A 16,570-nucleotide genomic window follows, 5' to 3' on the forward strand; every position below is an offset into this window, starting at 1 on the left:
AAAATAAAACAATCTCATTTGTACATTAGATAAAAATACTGTTGATTAATATTTACACAATAATTTTGGAGCACCGGGACACAAGTATAAAATAAAAAGAATAACATTGAACTTAAAATGAAACAAGGAAAGTTGTGATAATTCCAAGAAACAAGAAAAGAAAAAAGAAGAAAGAAAAAGGCTATAAAGTTAATCACAAAAAATTCTACACATATTAAAAGGATCAAATGAATGTACAATAATTCATAATCAATAGCCATTTGATACGTGATAAAATGAAAACATCTAGCATTCACGGTGCTCTTAGTCATGCTGTCATACCACAGGATTATGCATGGTTCAAACCCTCTCTTTCTTTTTTTTTTTTAAATATGGATTAAATGGTGGATATGTCTATATGTTAAAGGTTTAATTGTATCTTGTAAACAACTTGTTTGTTTATTGATCATGAAACCAATAAAACATTAAAATAATAAAAAATAAAGCATACAATTTGGTTGCAGAAAAACAAAAATGCATTAGTGTTCAAGAGAGGAAAATTGGATTCCTCGCAATGACGTAGTGTCAAATTTATTTATGAGGAGCAGATGCAAAATTCAGCATCTACCGACAGAGCAAGGGGTTCTGAGGGAAGACACAGTAGACACCTCATCAACTTCAAGCCCTCTCAATACCACAAAATTAGGAACATTGAGTCCGAACAAAGTATACATACTCCTATGAAGGGACATGTTTTGGGACACTGTAGTTTGTTCACTTGAAATGATTCTAAAATTGAAAATTGAAAATTGCTAGGTGCTGCCGAAGGATCGGTTTTGCATGTGGGTATTAATGCTGCTGTCGATTTCTGTGTCTGTCATGCAGACCATCATTGTCACCAATGCCTAGTTTCTGGTATCCCACAATCAAATTAACACTATTATACTGGATAATGATTGACAGAAATCTGTCAAAGCAAGAGGGGATTTTCAGGCACCAGCTCATGATCCAAGCAATTCACTGCATGCCAGCTCTCCTCTCAAAGGTAGAGGCAGGTGGACTTTGTAGGGCATTCTACTCAAGGTGTAATTCACAAAGCCTGCAGCACTGCACCTATCGCAAACTGCATAAATAGCATACATATACACATCATCTGAACAGCTTACAAATCAAGATAACGCTACATATGCCTATATGCCTGGAACTTGTGTGAAATACTGCCTACTGACTTTGATAGGATTTGGTAAGACACTATTTATTTATACAAAGGAGGAACAATGCTCTTTTGATCACAAAAGAACGTATAATAGATAAGACATCAGATTTGATGGGAAGCAGTGAGCTTCTTACAATGGGGTGAGTTTGAGTGACATTCTGACTAGTTTGTGGACGGGATTAAATGGAACAGTCAATGGGGACAACACATAAGTGGACATACATAGATTAATGACAACCAATATTGGACATTTTAAGTACAGATAGGCGGTACGGCCAGCTGTGCACAGGATGTGAACATGATGGGTGAAGTGCTACAGTGGAGGCAGAGGAAGTGAGGGACAGAGGCAGGCTAGAGGCAAGGGAACAATTTTAGCTAGCAGGCAGATGTGATGTAAATTAAGAGAGAACTCAGAGGGGAGGAGGCAAGCTATTAGTTTGGTTTTGAACAAATTCATGTGGACTGTTTCTTGGATGTCCAGGGGGGTTTATAGTCATTTGGTCGAAAACAAAAATGTCGAAAGTCAATGTTTTTTTTCAATACGTTTTTTTTTTCGAAATGGAGGGGGTTCCCCCTCAACCCCCCTTTTTTTATATATATTTTACCCATTTTTTATACTTACCAAACCCAAAAAGTACATATAAATAAAAAAATAATATATTCGACTTTTTTCTTTTCGACATTTTTTTTTGTTGACATTTTTGTCATTCGACATTTTGACTGCACACGGTCCGGGGGAAGTGAATTCCATGCAAGTGGAGCAAGAAGAGATAAAGAGCGGAAGTGAGAGGAAGCACAGGGAGGGTGTGGAGCCACAAGGGTAGTCGAGGAGGCAGAGCAGAGATTACGAGAAGGCTTGTAGTGTTCGATAGAGGTGGATAGGTACAGTGGTGCCTTACCATGGATAGATTTTCAAACAGGAGAATAAAGGTAAATCTAGCCCTGTTTTGCATCGTTAGCCATCCAGCCTGGTGACGGTAAGGAGGGAGTAGGTGTGAAGTGAGGGAGTTCAAAGAGAGTAGCGGGGTTAATCATCTTGTTGAGAGGACAAAAGTATAGTTGGGGAGACCAAGGACTATGCTGACCCAGTAGTCCAGTTTAGAGACAAGAGTCATTAAGAGATGCTTGGCAGTGCTAAAAGGAAGACAGTGCCTGATTTAATATTTAGGCGGTTGAGGCAAGCTGCTGTTCCAATTTTGGAGATGAAAGTAGAGAAGGTGTGAGAAGGGTCATAAATGACGCCAAGGTTTCTAGCTGAAAAAGAGTAGGGCAGAGTGTCAGGTTGGCACTGGATAGGCAAAGGAAGAGATGAGAGAGAGCTTTTGGCATGGAAGAAGAGTACCTCTGTTCTGGTAGAGTTTGACATTAGAGAGTGTGCAGCCATTCAATATTTAATGGCAGAGAGACAGGTGGAAATGTTGATAGAGAGACCAGAGGAGAGTTCCGGAAAAGATAAGAAGATTTGGGTGCTGTCCGTGAAGAGTTGGTAACAAGATCCCAAAGCCCCAAGAGCAGAGGTGTAGTGTGTAAAGAGGAGTGGACCCAAGACAGAGCCTTGTGCAACACCAACAGTTAGAGGAGTGAGTTGAGAGGTGTTGTTGCTCCAGGAGGGAGAGAATTGGCGAGTTGTGAGGTGGGATTCAATCCAGGCAAGGGTTTGATTGCAAATCCCAAGAAAAAGAGTATTAAGGAGATCAGAGTGATGGACAGTGTTAAAGGCAGCAGACAGATCAAGGAGAATTAGGATATAGGATAGGTTGGAGTGCTTAGTAGAGGCGATGAAGTTGGACACATTCATGAGAGCAGTTTCCTTAGAGTGACAGGAGTGTAAATCTGCTTGTGGGGGTCTCGAAGGCTGTGGATGTCTAGGAAATTGGTAAGATGATTGAACACAACCCTTTCAAGCACTTCAGAGTACTGCTTTTATGTCAACCACTGAGACAAGGGAGATTTCTCCTGAGGTAGTTCACAATGTTATCAATCTTCCATTCCTCAATCGTAACTTTACTACCACTACTTTGGTCAGGGCCAGGGAATCTACTCTCAATATCTTCCACTCTGCTATTAGTCTTCGTTTGCTCAACCTGGTCTTTATTATAGTCACTGGGACAAGGGAGATGATTCATGATGCATTCCTCCTTGTGAGGACTGTGAAGACAGAGATTACTTCCTCCTCCCTGTGAGCTCTGTTACGAAGGAGAATACTCCTGATGCACTCTTCCTTGCAATCACTATAGCAAGGGAGAATACTCCCAATGCACTCTTTCTTTTAAGTACTGTGACAAGGGAGATTTACTCCTGATGCACTCTTTGTTGCAAGTACTGTGAAGAGGGAGAATATTCCTGATGCACTCTTCCTTACAACCACTGTGATGAGGGAGATTACTCTGGATACTCCTCTCAGACACCCACACACCCCTACCGGGTCTCCCGTGCCTCCTGTCACCTGATGCTGGGCTAGGGCACATCACCAGTTCTTCCTGGGGTTGAGATCAGCGCAATCGGCTTCCCAGGTTTTCTTCTTCTGTCTCAGTTATTCTGCAGTGGTTCCACAACCTCTGCTTAGCAACGCTGTTGGCACAGCTATTGGACCAAACGGTCCACCTCAAAGAGGTCACGCCACAGTTTTCCTGTTTCCAGCTAGGGTTCATGCCTGCTCCTTGTGGGCCTGTGCTACCAGCGTCCCATACACTGCTGGCTCATTTTTCTTCTCCAGTCCTTTTCCCAGGTTCAACCTTCCCAGGCTGGCCAGGTTGCACACCCGTCTCTCTTCTACTTCGCTTTTTGTATCTTGTAGTGGGAGCCTTCCTAGCAGAACATCTGGAGTGCATCTCTTGGTTCAAGGGTTTAATCTTTATGCCTCCTCCTTGGAGCTTCTTCTTCAGAGTACTGTGCAGCTTTGGCCATTGAGTAATTAGCATTACTCTTTCAGTCTTCTTCTTTTCAATACTTAGAGATGTGGTATTAGATGTTATAGAAGGGAAGGGAGGAATATTACAATAACAGATTGTAGTGTCATCAAATGTATTCTCAAGGATAGGGGGGGTAGAGAGCTCTGTCATGGTCCGGGAGTCCTTGACCCCATGAGGAGAGTCTCTCCCTGTGAGGTCCTCCTGCTTTTTGCCACCTCTTGGCAGAATATCAGGTAGCAGCCTCACAGGGAAGGGCTCACCCCTGAGGAGAAGTGACGGCATCCTATGCCTCGTCACAAGGGACAAAGAAAGGGGCTCTTCCAGGTATCAATGGAAATGTTACTCTCAACCCTTGGCATTTAGACCCTTAATTTTGTAAGTTATCAAGTCAGAAAAAGTCAGCCCACACAAGATCACCTGTGCCAATTTGTCCCAAGCTCTTTCCACACACTGGGACTTCTTGGCATGAACAAGTTACCTCTACTTTCTTCTAACCAGGCGTACAGCATGATAATGCTTTACTTTCCCGACTTTCTTCATCTTCCTAACTACATGGGACATGTCTCTTCTTCTTCAACATTCCCTCTCAAACCAAAAGGCCCTCTGAGGACAAGAATTCTTACTTTATCTAATGTTTGTCATACACACAAGGGTAATAAGCATTGGTTTCTAGATGCACTAGAGGTGGGCCCACAACAATGTTGCTCTCCAAAAGTAACCCTGTCAGGGTACAGCCCTATTCTCTGCTGCAAAACCTGCCATAGCTCCAGGTCAGCATTCAGAACGCCTTTGGGGTGAAGGTTAGGCTCTGGTATGCAGGGTGTGATGAAAATCATGACACACCCAGGTTGATTACATCATAGTGGAATTTATAGGAGCTGGAAAGGAACGCACGGAAAGAAAAATGAAATAAACAAAATCATCAAATGCCTAAAAAGAACTGTGTTATAGGTCTCAGTCTTGTCAAACCACCACAAAACAGGCAACAGGTGGTTTTAAGACAATGGAGATATGGGACTGGGAGAAACGGGAGAAAATGGGAGAGCACTACTTGGTTTGTTTTCAAATCATAGAGTGCTATACACTCCCTCCCATTACAGGACCCACTTACATTAGATGAACACCAAATATAGACCAATCATTCTTCAACACTCACTGTATTGCGTAGCTCCTTTACGCCTTTTATCAGTGAGTTCTTCATGCCGGAAAACTTCTTTTGCTCTTCTTTAATGACCTAGAATGTCAAACATAGGTTGCACATAAGAAAGAAGAATATAGCACTGCCCCGAAAACAGAAAACAAGCAGCAAATGTTATTACATTCATACACTATCCCTGTTGCCTGTGTGGACATGCAACACCTTTCTGTACATACATGCTTTTGCACAAATGCGTTCAGGAAAAAGGGTGCATTTTCATTTACATATAATTTATGATTTTTCTCAAAGCAAATATTTGTTTATTGTTTTTTTTATTGTTCACTTGTTAGGCGCCTATACAGCCAGTAAATTCTGTTTCAAAGCGTCCGCAGGGCAAAGGGAGGGAACAGAGTGGGGAGGGGAGACAAACTTCTATGCCTTGTGAGTATTCAGAACATGCAAGTGCAGCAAGGAAGAGGGAAGGGGAAGTGCTAAAGTGTCCATGCTCGTGGGTGAGCCACAGATAAGTGCATGGTAGAAGTGCCTGGTGAGGAGAGTGCTACACGGACAGGAGCCGCGATGGGTAAGAGTGACCTTCCAAGGCAGATGGGAGTGCAAGTCAAGTGCTGAGGGTAGACAAGAGCTGGGACGATTGGGTGTGGGAGGTCAAGGGCCCTGAGGATGCATGAGGGCCCAGGACACCAATCACAGCATCTGTGCAAATTAGCAGGGGAGAGAAGAAGGGATGGAGGAGGTAAAGAGGGAAGTCTAGAGGAGCTTCCTGAATTTAAGGAAGTCCTGCTCAAGGCCCAGAGAGAGGGGGAGGCTGTTCCATAGGAGGGAGTCAGCAGAGGAGAGTGATCGACCACCTACTCTCCATTTAGCGAAATGCTTTACACACAGAGAATTGGTGCCAGAGGAACATAGAGGTCTAGAAGGAGAGCATTTATTGAGATAAAGTTGAAGATAGTGTGTGCACTTATTCTGGGATACTCACTTGCAAAGTGCCTAGAAAAAGTCATGTGAATGTAATACTTGGCGATCCAGAGCTATTCATTTTATTTATTTATTGTTTATTTATAATGCACCTATACATCACATGGTGTTTCAAGTTGCAACGAGGCAAAGAATTGGTGGTTTGGCGGAACCAGATATGAAGGATAACAAAAAACGGTCATACTTGGCCTTGTAACATACGGATCGTGCAAGTGCAGTTACAATAAGTACAAAAATGGAACAGAATAATAACAGCAGAATACAAAAACAGTGATACTAATCCAAGACATTCGGATCGTGCAAGTGTAATGCAGTGGGTGCACAATGGGAAAGCAACCCCACAAGATACGGGGGGGGGGCTACATTTCCCTATGCATCAAAAAGTTATGCAGTCATGTTTTATTTCGATGAATTTTGGGTCTTCTAGTTTTGCTTGCCCCCCCCATTTTAAATTTAAGATTGCAAGTCCTAACATTCAAATAATGACTGTTCACCTATCCCAATTGATAAACCTAAGCCCTTGGAGTGTAGAATACTTTCTAATATCTGTATTGCAAGCACATACAGATGTCTACATGTTGGCAGTGTATAGATATGTATTCAGTGAAAACGATTTAACGCAACCACTGAAATTCAGCAAGCCCATTTCGAGTAAGTCCACCCTAACTATGCACCCCCTGTTGCGCAGAGTAGGACCACAATGATGACATCACAGATTAAATCTGATCACCTTAACTTTCTCCTAAGTACAGCTTTTTAACTGAATTTCAAGGGTTTTGTCATACTATAGTTTCTTCGGGGCCCATTAGCCATAGCCTTTGGCTACGGCCACTGTCCATGTTCCACCAATAGGTTTCTCTTGGGCCCAATAGCTCTCCTAAGTGATGTCATGCATGATGTAATTATTGAAGTCACAAGTGATATCTTCAGTGATGTCATCTGAGATGTCATAATTGTGGTTATATGCTGTGCAACAGGGGGCGCACAGTTAAGGTGGACATGCTCGAAATGAGATTGCTGAATTTCAGGGGTTTTGTTGCGTTAAATCTGATCATTTTAACTCTCTCGCAAGCAAGGGTTTTTTCACTGAATTTCAAGGGTTTCGTTATACTGTAGTTTCTTCGGGGCACATTAGCCATGGCCACTTTATTTTTCTGGCTAACGCCAGACTTGACATGTTACACCAATAGGTTTCTTTGGGGCCCATTAGCCATGAGCTTCGGCCGTGGTCACTGTACACGATATACCAATAGGTTTCTTTGAGGCCCACTAGCCATGGCCACTTTACATGCTGCACCAATAGGTTTCTTTGGGACCCACTAGCCATGCCCTTTGGCCATGGCCAGTGGCCACGGCCTTTGGCCACTTTCCATCTTGCACCAATTGGTTTCTTTACGGCCTTCGGACATGCCCACTTTACATGTTGCACCAATACATTTCTTAAAGGGACTCCATTTCATATTTCTTTTTTACTCTTCTCCGATACCCACGGTTATCGCTGGCAATGAAATACCCATGCCCGTGGTCATCTGAAAACGCTCAAAATATCCCAAACTCTTCCCTCCCCTCACAGGCACTCACCAAGCGCCTGCCTTCTCTTGACATGCTCTCTCCACTCCCCTCTGGTGATTTTTTCCTCCCTTGCCCTCTCCTGTTGCCGCCTATCACTGTTTGTTTCATGTGATGCACCTTCATTCCTGATTGTTTCTTCTATTGTAGTCGTGGTTATTCAGCGTGATGTCCATGCTATTACCACGATAATGCGAAAACTTTCAAACTCAAACTTGATCCCTAGACTCTGTCCTCTTTCCCCTTCTCCAACAATACCCTGATGCCTTTTCATCCTTTTTCATCCACCAAATAGCTTTTTTCCACTTTTTATTTTCGATTAACCCCGGAATAATTGCGGTAATCTCTCGCATCAAGCCCAACCATTTTTTTTACAGCTTTTTCATTTCTGAAAACCCTTTCTTTTGCAATGCACCATGGGAGATATAGCTATAATGTTGTGAGAAGGGCGCACCCCTTTCCCCTTCAAATATTTTAAAAACTACTTGTCGGAATTACCACCACACCTGCCCAGGAAATTAAGTCAATGCTTTGTGCCCAAGTTGTTTCTTATTTGGTCCAATTCCGTTGAGCAGTTTTTGTGCTTCGGCGCACACAAAAATTGACTTTTTCCTCTATGGGAAAATAAATGGGAGTAGGCCAAAAATAGCATTTCTTTGGGGTTTCTTAATAACTTGTTCATTTCTTAATAAATCTTTCCCAAAATATCCAGTCTGGGGGGGAGGGCAGCAGGCATGACAAACTGTTTGGAAGATTTCAGCCAAATCCCTCCACCAAGCCAAAAGTTATTAGCAATCTCCTTAACTATAATGCAGCAAGGTAGTTTCACTAGGAGAGTGTGGATACTTTGCTCTGGGGGTTTAGTGAGTTCAAGCCTTATTGTGTGGACAAGCTGAAGCGTCCGTCAGCCCATTGAGGATTGTTTCTTGTCCGCATATATGGGTGGCTCCTCCCGCCTCATCTCTCATTCTCAGCAGTACTCCGGTAATGTGCATCTGCAGTCGTGCTGCCTCTCTCTGCGTGTCTCTCTCCGGCAGGCTGACAGGATTCAGTTTCCCCACTCGGAATGTAGAGCACTTGATCTGGTTTTTCTCTTTGGTGTCACTGCTTGCCTCCCAGACAGGAAGGATTGTCTCTAAAAACAGAGACACACTGGGAAGTAACTCATATTTGTGGCCATGCTTGAGAAAGAGGTGGTCTGCAAAAGCACATTTTGGCACAACAGGGTGGGGTGTATCAGGATATGGGGCCCTCTCAACAGGCCTCCATCCACCACAGGGATAGGACTGGTTCGGGATTTCTCCCTGGTAGGCCTCCCACCCTTGACTGAGAGGGGTTCCTATCCTCTCTTGACAAGGTCAGTTCACTGACCTTGTCACAATATATAATATGCAAAGTGTGGCACTATATAACTCAAAGTAGCTGTACTGTATCACGCTTGCCAGTTGAGGTTATCGAAATACAAACATATAAATAAAATACTTTAAGTACTGTTTGCTGGAAGCACTCGCTGTATTGCTCACTGCTGAGACTGAGATCTGCATTGGATTCGGCTCCACAACGGCCCAGAGGACGTCTTTGAGAGTTACACTCTCTAGTGCCTGCCTTAGAAAAGAAGAAAGGTGATTGTGGCGGCAGAGCTTTGTACTTTATTATTGCTAACTGGAGGGACTACTTGCACGTTTGTGCTTGTGAACTTACGCATTGTGCGCACTAGCACGTTTTGTGCACAGTGTCCTTGCATTGAATCTCATCACATATCTGGAAAAAAAAAAGTGTATTTTTTTTTTTTTTTTACCTTTTGAGTTTTTCGTGTTTATACCTTTCTTTTTCTTTTTCTTACTAGGACTTCACTTCACTACACTGACCAACTCCTCCCCTTTTTTGTGACCACGCCTTTCCATTCCCTTCATCTGCCTCTGAGCCTGCGCACCCGCGCTGCGCACCGGTGCAAGTACTTTAAGTACTGTTTGCTGTTCGCGGTGCGCGCAGCGCGGTGCTGGGCCAGTCATTATTCCTTTCTGATTCTATTAGTAAGTGAATTGGGTTTTTATTGTTTGTGGCTTCAACAGTATCAAATGCGAAGGTAGTCATTGAAAATTGTCTATTGCTCAGTGCTGATTGCACTTTGATTTTTGCTCTCGCGTTGAGCGGTGTGACATATTCAAGTATAGCTGTTGCTCGGTGGGGCCCTTGCTCACCTTAGCTCACCTTAAGTGTATCTTTCTTCACCATGCTTCCATACACAGCATACAAGCTTACTACAAACATGCCAACTATTGCTCCACTGGTGTTAATGCCACAGACCCAATCTTCATCACCAAAGACAGCGGATTCCATAGTGGCACCCCAAACATTTTTTACTGCTATGTCTGTCACCCCTGCAAACCTGCCTAATCAAACCCGTTTTCCATTTGAAGAGATACATGGTGGTATAAGTATCACACCTCTAGAGTCTTCTGTCGTTGTCCCTTCAAGTATGACTTCTACTCCTTCTCCTCTCACAGTTGGAAAAATCTGTTCCTCTCAGCGTACACCATTGAGGTGCTCCAATCCTTGCCCATTTTCTGATCGAACTATGATTGAATCTATCAAGCCTTGTCATAAAGTATACGATGCGAACATGTCTATTTCTCCCATTGCTTTCCCACTCTTATTGTCTGATCCTCAAGTCATATCCATTCATTAAAGTTCATCTGAGTTTATTCACACGAACAGCAAGGCTCAACGTATCAGCAGTGTCCCTGATGACTCTACTGTTCCGCCCTCAGACATTGCCCTCAGACATTGCTCTATCTATTCTCAACTCGTTCGCTCTACCAACACCGCGCCCTCTCAAAACAGAGCTGCTCAACAATGCTGCTCAAACCATATCAATGATTCAACCCACATTAATAGCAATTAACACAGCAGTGTATAGTCTGTGTAAACTCTTCGAATCCCTAGATACCAAAGTGGCTCGCCAATCAACCCAATTCGAAGATCTGATGCAGTGGCTCTCGATGCAACAGCTCACCAAAACTGAGGTCCACAAAGACAAGTTAGACCAGTCAGTGGTTATGTTGCCCAGCCTGTCGATTCTTCGTGATGTTACTTCACTCATTTTACCAACCTCCACTGATTCAGTGAAAGAAGCACCTGCACGCCCACTGATACCCTGTCCCTTGCCCTTAATTCAAGGCATTATTGGACGAGACCCGGTGCCTGAGAATCATGATTACATTCCAATCCTGATTCCAAAAATGAAAACTGGGGCTTTAGAGGGTATAATTGCACCATCCAGCGGTGTTTCGATGGACACACAAGGACTGAGCGATTTAACACGTCCAACAGTTGAGAAACCAAAAAAGAAAAATAATAAAAAACAAATCTTTATTCCAATAAAAAAAACGAAAAACATGATTGGAATTAAGCATCCAAAGAGCACCTTGTCTGCCTTTTTTAAAGCTCTTAGTAAAAAGAAAACAACTATAGCTAACTGTGAGTTGGGTGATATGGAAACTGTTGCTCCTATACATCCTGCAGGGACTGACGCGGCAGGTACTCCTATAGTTTCTCCCAATTTTGGCTTGACCCAGGATCCCCCGTCTGTGCCCCGGTCCCCTTTAACTCAACTGGTACAAGCTTTAAGTGAGTTTCAGAAAACACCTACACCATTTCTAATTTCAGACAAAAGTACCACTGTTCAAAATCTTCACCCCCCACGTTCAGTGCAAACACAGATATCACTCAAATCATCAATTAAAAGTAGTGCTGGTTCGCTCCCTGTGAAGTTATGTCCTCAGCAACTTCCCGCCCCTGCTCAAGTTCCCTGTGATATTGCAAGTCACCCCAAGATGGTCACGTTTGCGCCTATGCCCAGTGACACACATACTATCAATGCCAGTAGCATTCAATCTTTGACAGATGAACTTAAAAAGAAAGTTGATGAATATCTTTCCGCCAAGGTGGCATCAGTGTTTACGCAAGCCCAGGGCGATTCTATAGGATCACTAGTATACACAGTTAATATGAATCAAACCCCTATTAATGCACCTCCCGAGGTGGCAAGAAATCTCAGACCAAGTTGGCCCTCCAATATAAAAGGGTCCCCGCGTAACAACAACAAGCGCTGGTCCTCAGGGCAACCCAATTCGGGACGAGCTCAATGCCACACTTTAATTCTCAAATGTCGAGAGGGTGGCAATCAAATGTATGATCTTAATCGGCAAAGTGTCCTGAATATTTTTGGTGACATTGATGAATTACGTAACATCACCTCACGCGATATTGAACAGGTCGAATTCATCTCCGAGGACACCTTGTCCATAGTTAGACTCTGCATTCCATCAAGCATAGTGCTTCAATCAATATGGCGCAATAAAATGGTCTTATTTAATATGGGGTTTTTGCTGGCAGAGGAACCAGAATTCGCTCGCTTGCCTTTGAACACTCCAGTCATGATCCCTAAAATATATCAGGGCTCCCGTGGTGAATCCAGAGAAACATGGACATCTGAGAATTCTCGGCATTAACCACCAAAAGGAGAGATCAGAAACACATTGTTATTTGTCAGCTGGAACACAAGAGGGCACAAACATCTTCATTCCTCTTTTAAAGAAATGCCTTTGTTATACCACCTCATCGCTTTACAAGAGGTATGGCTCACCAAAGCTCTGATATGGGACAGCTATGAAATAGCCTTGATTCCTGCAGTATTGACTGCAGGCAGACCGGCATCAGGCTTACTGGTGGCTGTGAACATTAAATTAGGGTTTACAGTCACTGTCTGGGCATCTGTAGGTGCGCACATACAGCTTGTAAAAATCTGTAATAAAGTCCTAGTCTTTGCTGTAGTAAATATTTACCGTAATCCGCTCAGCATGCCTGATGAAACCTTTTTTGCAGGACTATATGACATGCTTGATCTAATCTCACTTGACAAATCAATTATGTATACCATCATACTTGGTGATTTGAACCTCAACTGTTGCAAGTTGGGTGCCAAAACTCAAGGTGCTCGAAAATGGGAGTTGATTATGTCCGAACGCAACTATCATATGGTCAATGGCTCAGTACATAATAATGTCCCCCCGCATTACACTTGGCATAGAGGGCAATCAAATAGTATCATAGATTATATTTATGTCGACACCAGGCTTTTCCGACAAATAGACCACTTTGAGATTATTGACCATCCTAAAAGTGATCATTGCCTCCTGTCCTTACAGTGCACGTTCCAATATACAATGCCAACTAGAGATTCTTATTATTGTGGCAACGTGGGAGTAAACAACTCACGCACACGTCTCAAATGGACTGCAAACTCCCTGAACCAGTTTGAACATCTCATAACGAATAGGGCCCTCCATTGTAATAACATCGAATACATAGATTTGCTACGCTCATTTGCTCAGACCATAAATATACCGCAATCCGACTCGATCAGACATTCACATACCTTTGATCAGGTAGTTGCCAAAAGAAGGACAGAATTTAGGATGCTTAAAAGAAAAATTTTACTCTCAATTAGTGCGGACAAGTGGCAGGCATTAAAATCTGCAAAATGCCAATATAAGAACTGGCTCAGTGGGCGCAAGTCCTTGTTATTCCAACGAGATAGCGAAGCCATGAGTAGGGCTATGAGTAATAAAAATTCGGCTGGCATGTGGTCGCTGCTGAATAGTCACTCATACAATCACCAAGCAGATGCCCAACTGAATGGGGTCTCTGAACATATGTGGATCAAGCATTTTTCAACACTATATGCTGACCCTTGTTATAACCACACCAAATATTTGCCAGTGTCAACATCCAGTTGGAATTTAAAAGTCTCGGTTGAGCAAACTTTTGACCTAATCAAAAAATTGAGTTCTTCAAGAGCAGAAGGACCAGACGGGTTGTCAAACCATATGTTTAAAAATCATCCAGACATTTGGTCTAAGATCTTATTTAAAATCTTTAGTGACATATTAAGCACCCGTTTGATTCCTACATCATGGAAGTCCTCAATCATAATTCCAATCTTTAAAAAAGGCGATCGGTCACAACCTGCAAACTATCGACCGATTGCGTTACTAGATGCCCCAGGGAAAATTTTTACCAAATTGGTACTAGCCGATTTCAATACTTGGACAGGAAATAATAAATTCAGGGATTCCAACCAAACTGGCTTCATGGCAGGAATGGGAACCAACATCAATCTCATGACCTTGAATGCAATCAAAGCTCAGTGCCAAGAGACAAAACAACAGTTGTTCTTGGCTTTTATTGATCTAAATGCAGCCTTTGACTCTGTGAGTCGTCCTTTATTATTAAAAAAGCTCTTGAGAGACGATTGCCCAGCGTCTCTGTACGATATTATACACTCGTTGCACCATGACACGTCTATACGAATACGCATTACACTAGATGGTCTTCTAACAGACAACATATCGACCTATCGTGGTCTAAAACAGGGCTGCTCCTTAGCCTCAGCGGTGTTCAATTATTACATCCACAATGTGAAATTCGCCCTTTCAACGGTCATTTCCGATTCTCCCAGACTGTTGACTCAGGAAGTTCAATCGCTTATGCACGCAGACGATCTAGTACTTATCTCTAGAACGCAGGTGGGGTTACAACGGCTTTTAGATACGTTCTATCAGTACGTACAATCTAATGAACTAGTTGTCAACACGTCTAAAACTCAGATCATTCAATATTCACCCAGGCGCTCAGGCCCAGTTCAATTGTGTGGTCTATAGGCTGCACCCCACTCGGCGTAACTCCAAGCTATTGCTACCTAGGCATGATATTTGAGGGTCAGTTGAAACCCCATGGGCAGCTAGAGAGGATTGAGTCCAAGCTACTTTCATCCATTTCACAAGCCCGTGTCATCATGTATAAATATGGCAAATTTTCCATCCTCCCAGCTTGGCATTATTGGACCAAGAAAGTCATTCCCATGCTATTATATGGCTTGGAGACTCTTCCCGCAGATTCTGCATTCAAGTTCGAGCAGTGGGAAGCAAAATATTGGCGCACAATTCTTCATTTACCGCAATGCGTCCCTACCTCATGGATGAGATATGAGCTTGGCCTAACCTCCCTAGAAGCCCATTACAACTGGCGTTTATGTTCATTTTTTGGGAAATGCCTGCGGTCGACTACCGCAAATGTATTGCTTAAAACAATTTCTTGTTACATTTTCTCAGCAAAGAAATCTAGTTACATCAAAGATTGGCTAAATCGTGTGTATTCGATAATGGCTAAAGCAGAAGTTACAATTGATCTGTTGTTGTTGAATCCTGATAAAGCCAAATCTAAAATTTATCAAACAGATTGGATCAACACATGCGAATCATGTATAATGTATCGAGATAACGACATTGCACGTTTCCCACCAAAAAAACTCAGAACATTACCATTGTATCTGATACGTTCACCAGCCCTAAAATATAGATCAGGAATAGTGCGTTTTCGTTTCAATCTATGGGCAACTCTGGAAGTAAGGGCAAAACGCAGATTGGTAAGCCCAGAACAAAATGTTTGCAGATTCTGTCAAGAATCGCCTAGAGGTGAGACATTAGTGCATCTATTTACAGAATGTGCCCCACTTACCTCCAAAAGACAAATAGCCTTTGCAAGACATTGTCAATACCTCGGAAACATTACACAGGTCGAATGCTGGTCGGTCCTGTTGGGGTCAAATAACTTAGCAATCCAGATAGCAGCTGTTAATTTCCTCACCAGTCTTAAATTAGATACTTAACAGAAAGGAGCATTTAATTAATTGTTGTATGTGAATTTTTCTTCTATTTCTTCCTTTGTTTTATTCATGTCATAAATAATGTAAATAATGTAAATAAGTTTTCTTTTTTTTTTTGTATTTCTTTATTTATTGTGACATGTTTGATGTTCGATGTATGCTAAATTATGTCAAATGCTGTATTTCTATTTTGTTTTTTTGAAAGGTTGATTAAATTCAACCAAATCAATAAAAATAAAAAAATAAAAAAGTCACAAATTTTAGTCTAAATGAGACACACATTTGAACAAATCTGATTATGTGCAATACGTTTCATTTTAAGTACACATTTGCTATTAAATGTAATTATGACACCATTCAATGGGGCTCATTACGAGTTTGACGGTGCAGTAAAAAAAGTGGCCACTTTTACTGCACTGCCAAATTACAAGAACAGAAAAACTGCAGTAATTCCGCCAGCGCTAATTCCGCCAGCGAAATTAGAGCTGGTGGAATTGCGCCAGCAAAACCAGTGGTAATTTCACCAGTGCTAATTCTGCTGGCAAAATTCGGGACTACCTAGAAACTAATAACCTACTAGGCTCACGTCAGTCTGGCTTCCGCCCCCTTCATGGCACAGAAACAGCCTTGATCGACCTCAAGACCCAAATTGAAGAGTTGAAGGACAATGGTAAATCAGCTATGCTACTCCTCCTTGACCTATCGGCAGCTTTTAACCTGGTGGATCATGCAGTCTTATGCAACCATCTTAGGTCAGCTGCCCATTTCTAAAGTGATGGCATGAACTGGGTGCAATCCTTCCTTGCGAACCGAACAATCAGAGTCTTCTACCCTCTAGCAGCCGCTGACCCCATACAAGTCTCCTGTGGCGTTCCTCAAGGATCATGCATATTTCGTACCATTTACAATATCTTTACTAAGCCTTTCTTTGACAAGTTGGACAGATTGGGTGTCACCTACACTAACTACCCAGATGACACCCATATCCTCATCCACCTTTCGGGCAACTTCCTGGAAGACTCGGCCTTAGT

At 42.6% G+C, this 16,570-nt stretch overlaps 1 protein-coding gene across 1 annotated transcript in view; it reads right to left on the reverse strand.

Annotated features, from left to right (window-relative positions):
* Window positions 1-16,570, reverse strand: part of CFAP43 (cilia and flagella associated protein 43) — a 1,012,780-nt gene that overhangs the window by 437,575 nt on the left and 558,635 nt on the right. Inside the window, exon 19 of the mRNA XM_069611745.1 lies at window positions 5,264-5,341. Within this exon, the coding sequence (XP_069467846.1) occupies window positions 5,264-5,341 (78 nt within the window). The remainder of the gene's footprint in view (window positions 1-5,263; window positions 5,342-16,570) is intronic.

Source organism: Ambystoma mexicanum, chromosome 8 (assembly GCF_040938575.1).
Source record: "Ambystoma mexicanum isolate Mex_15411 chromosome 8, UKY_AmexF1_1, whole genome shotgun sequence".
Taxonomy (NCBI): Eukaryota; Metazoa; Chordata; class Amphibia; order Caudata; family Ambystomatidae; genus Ambystoma; species Ambystoma mexicanum.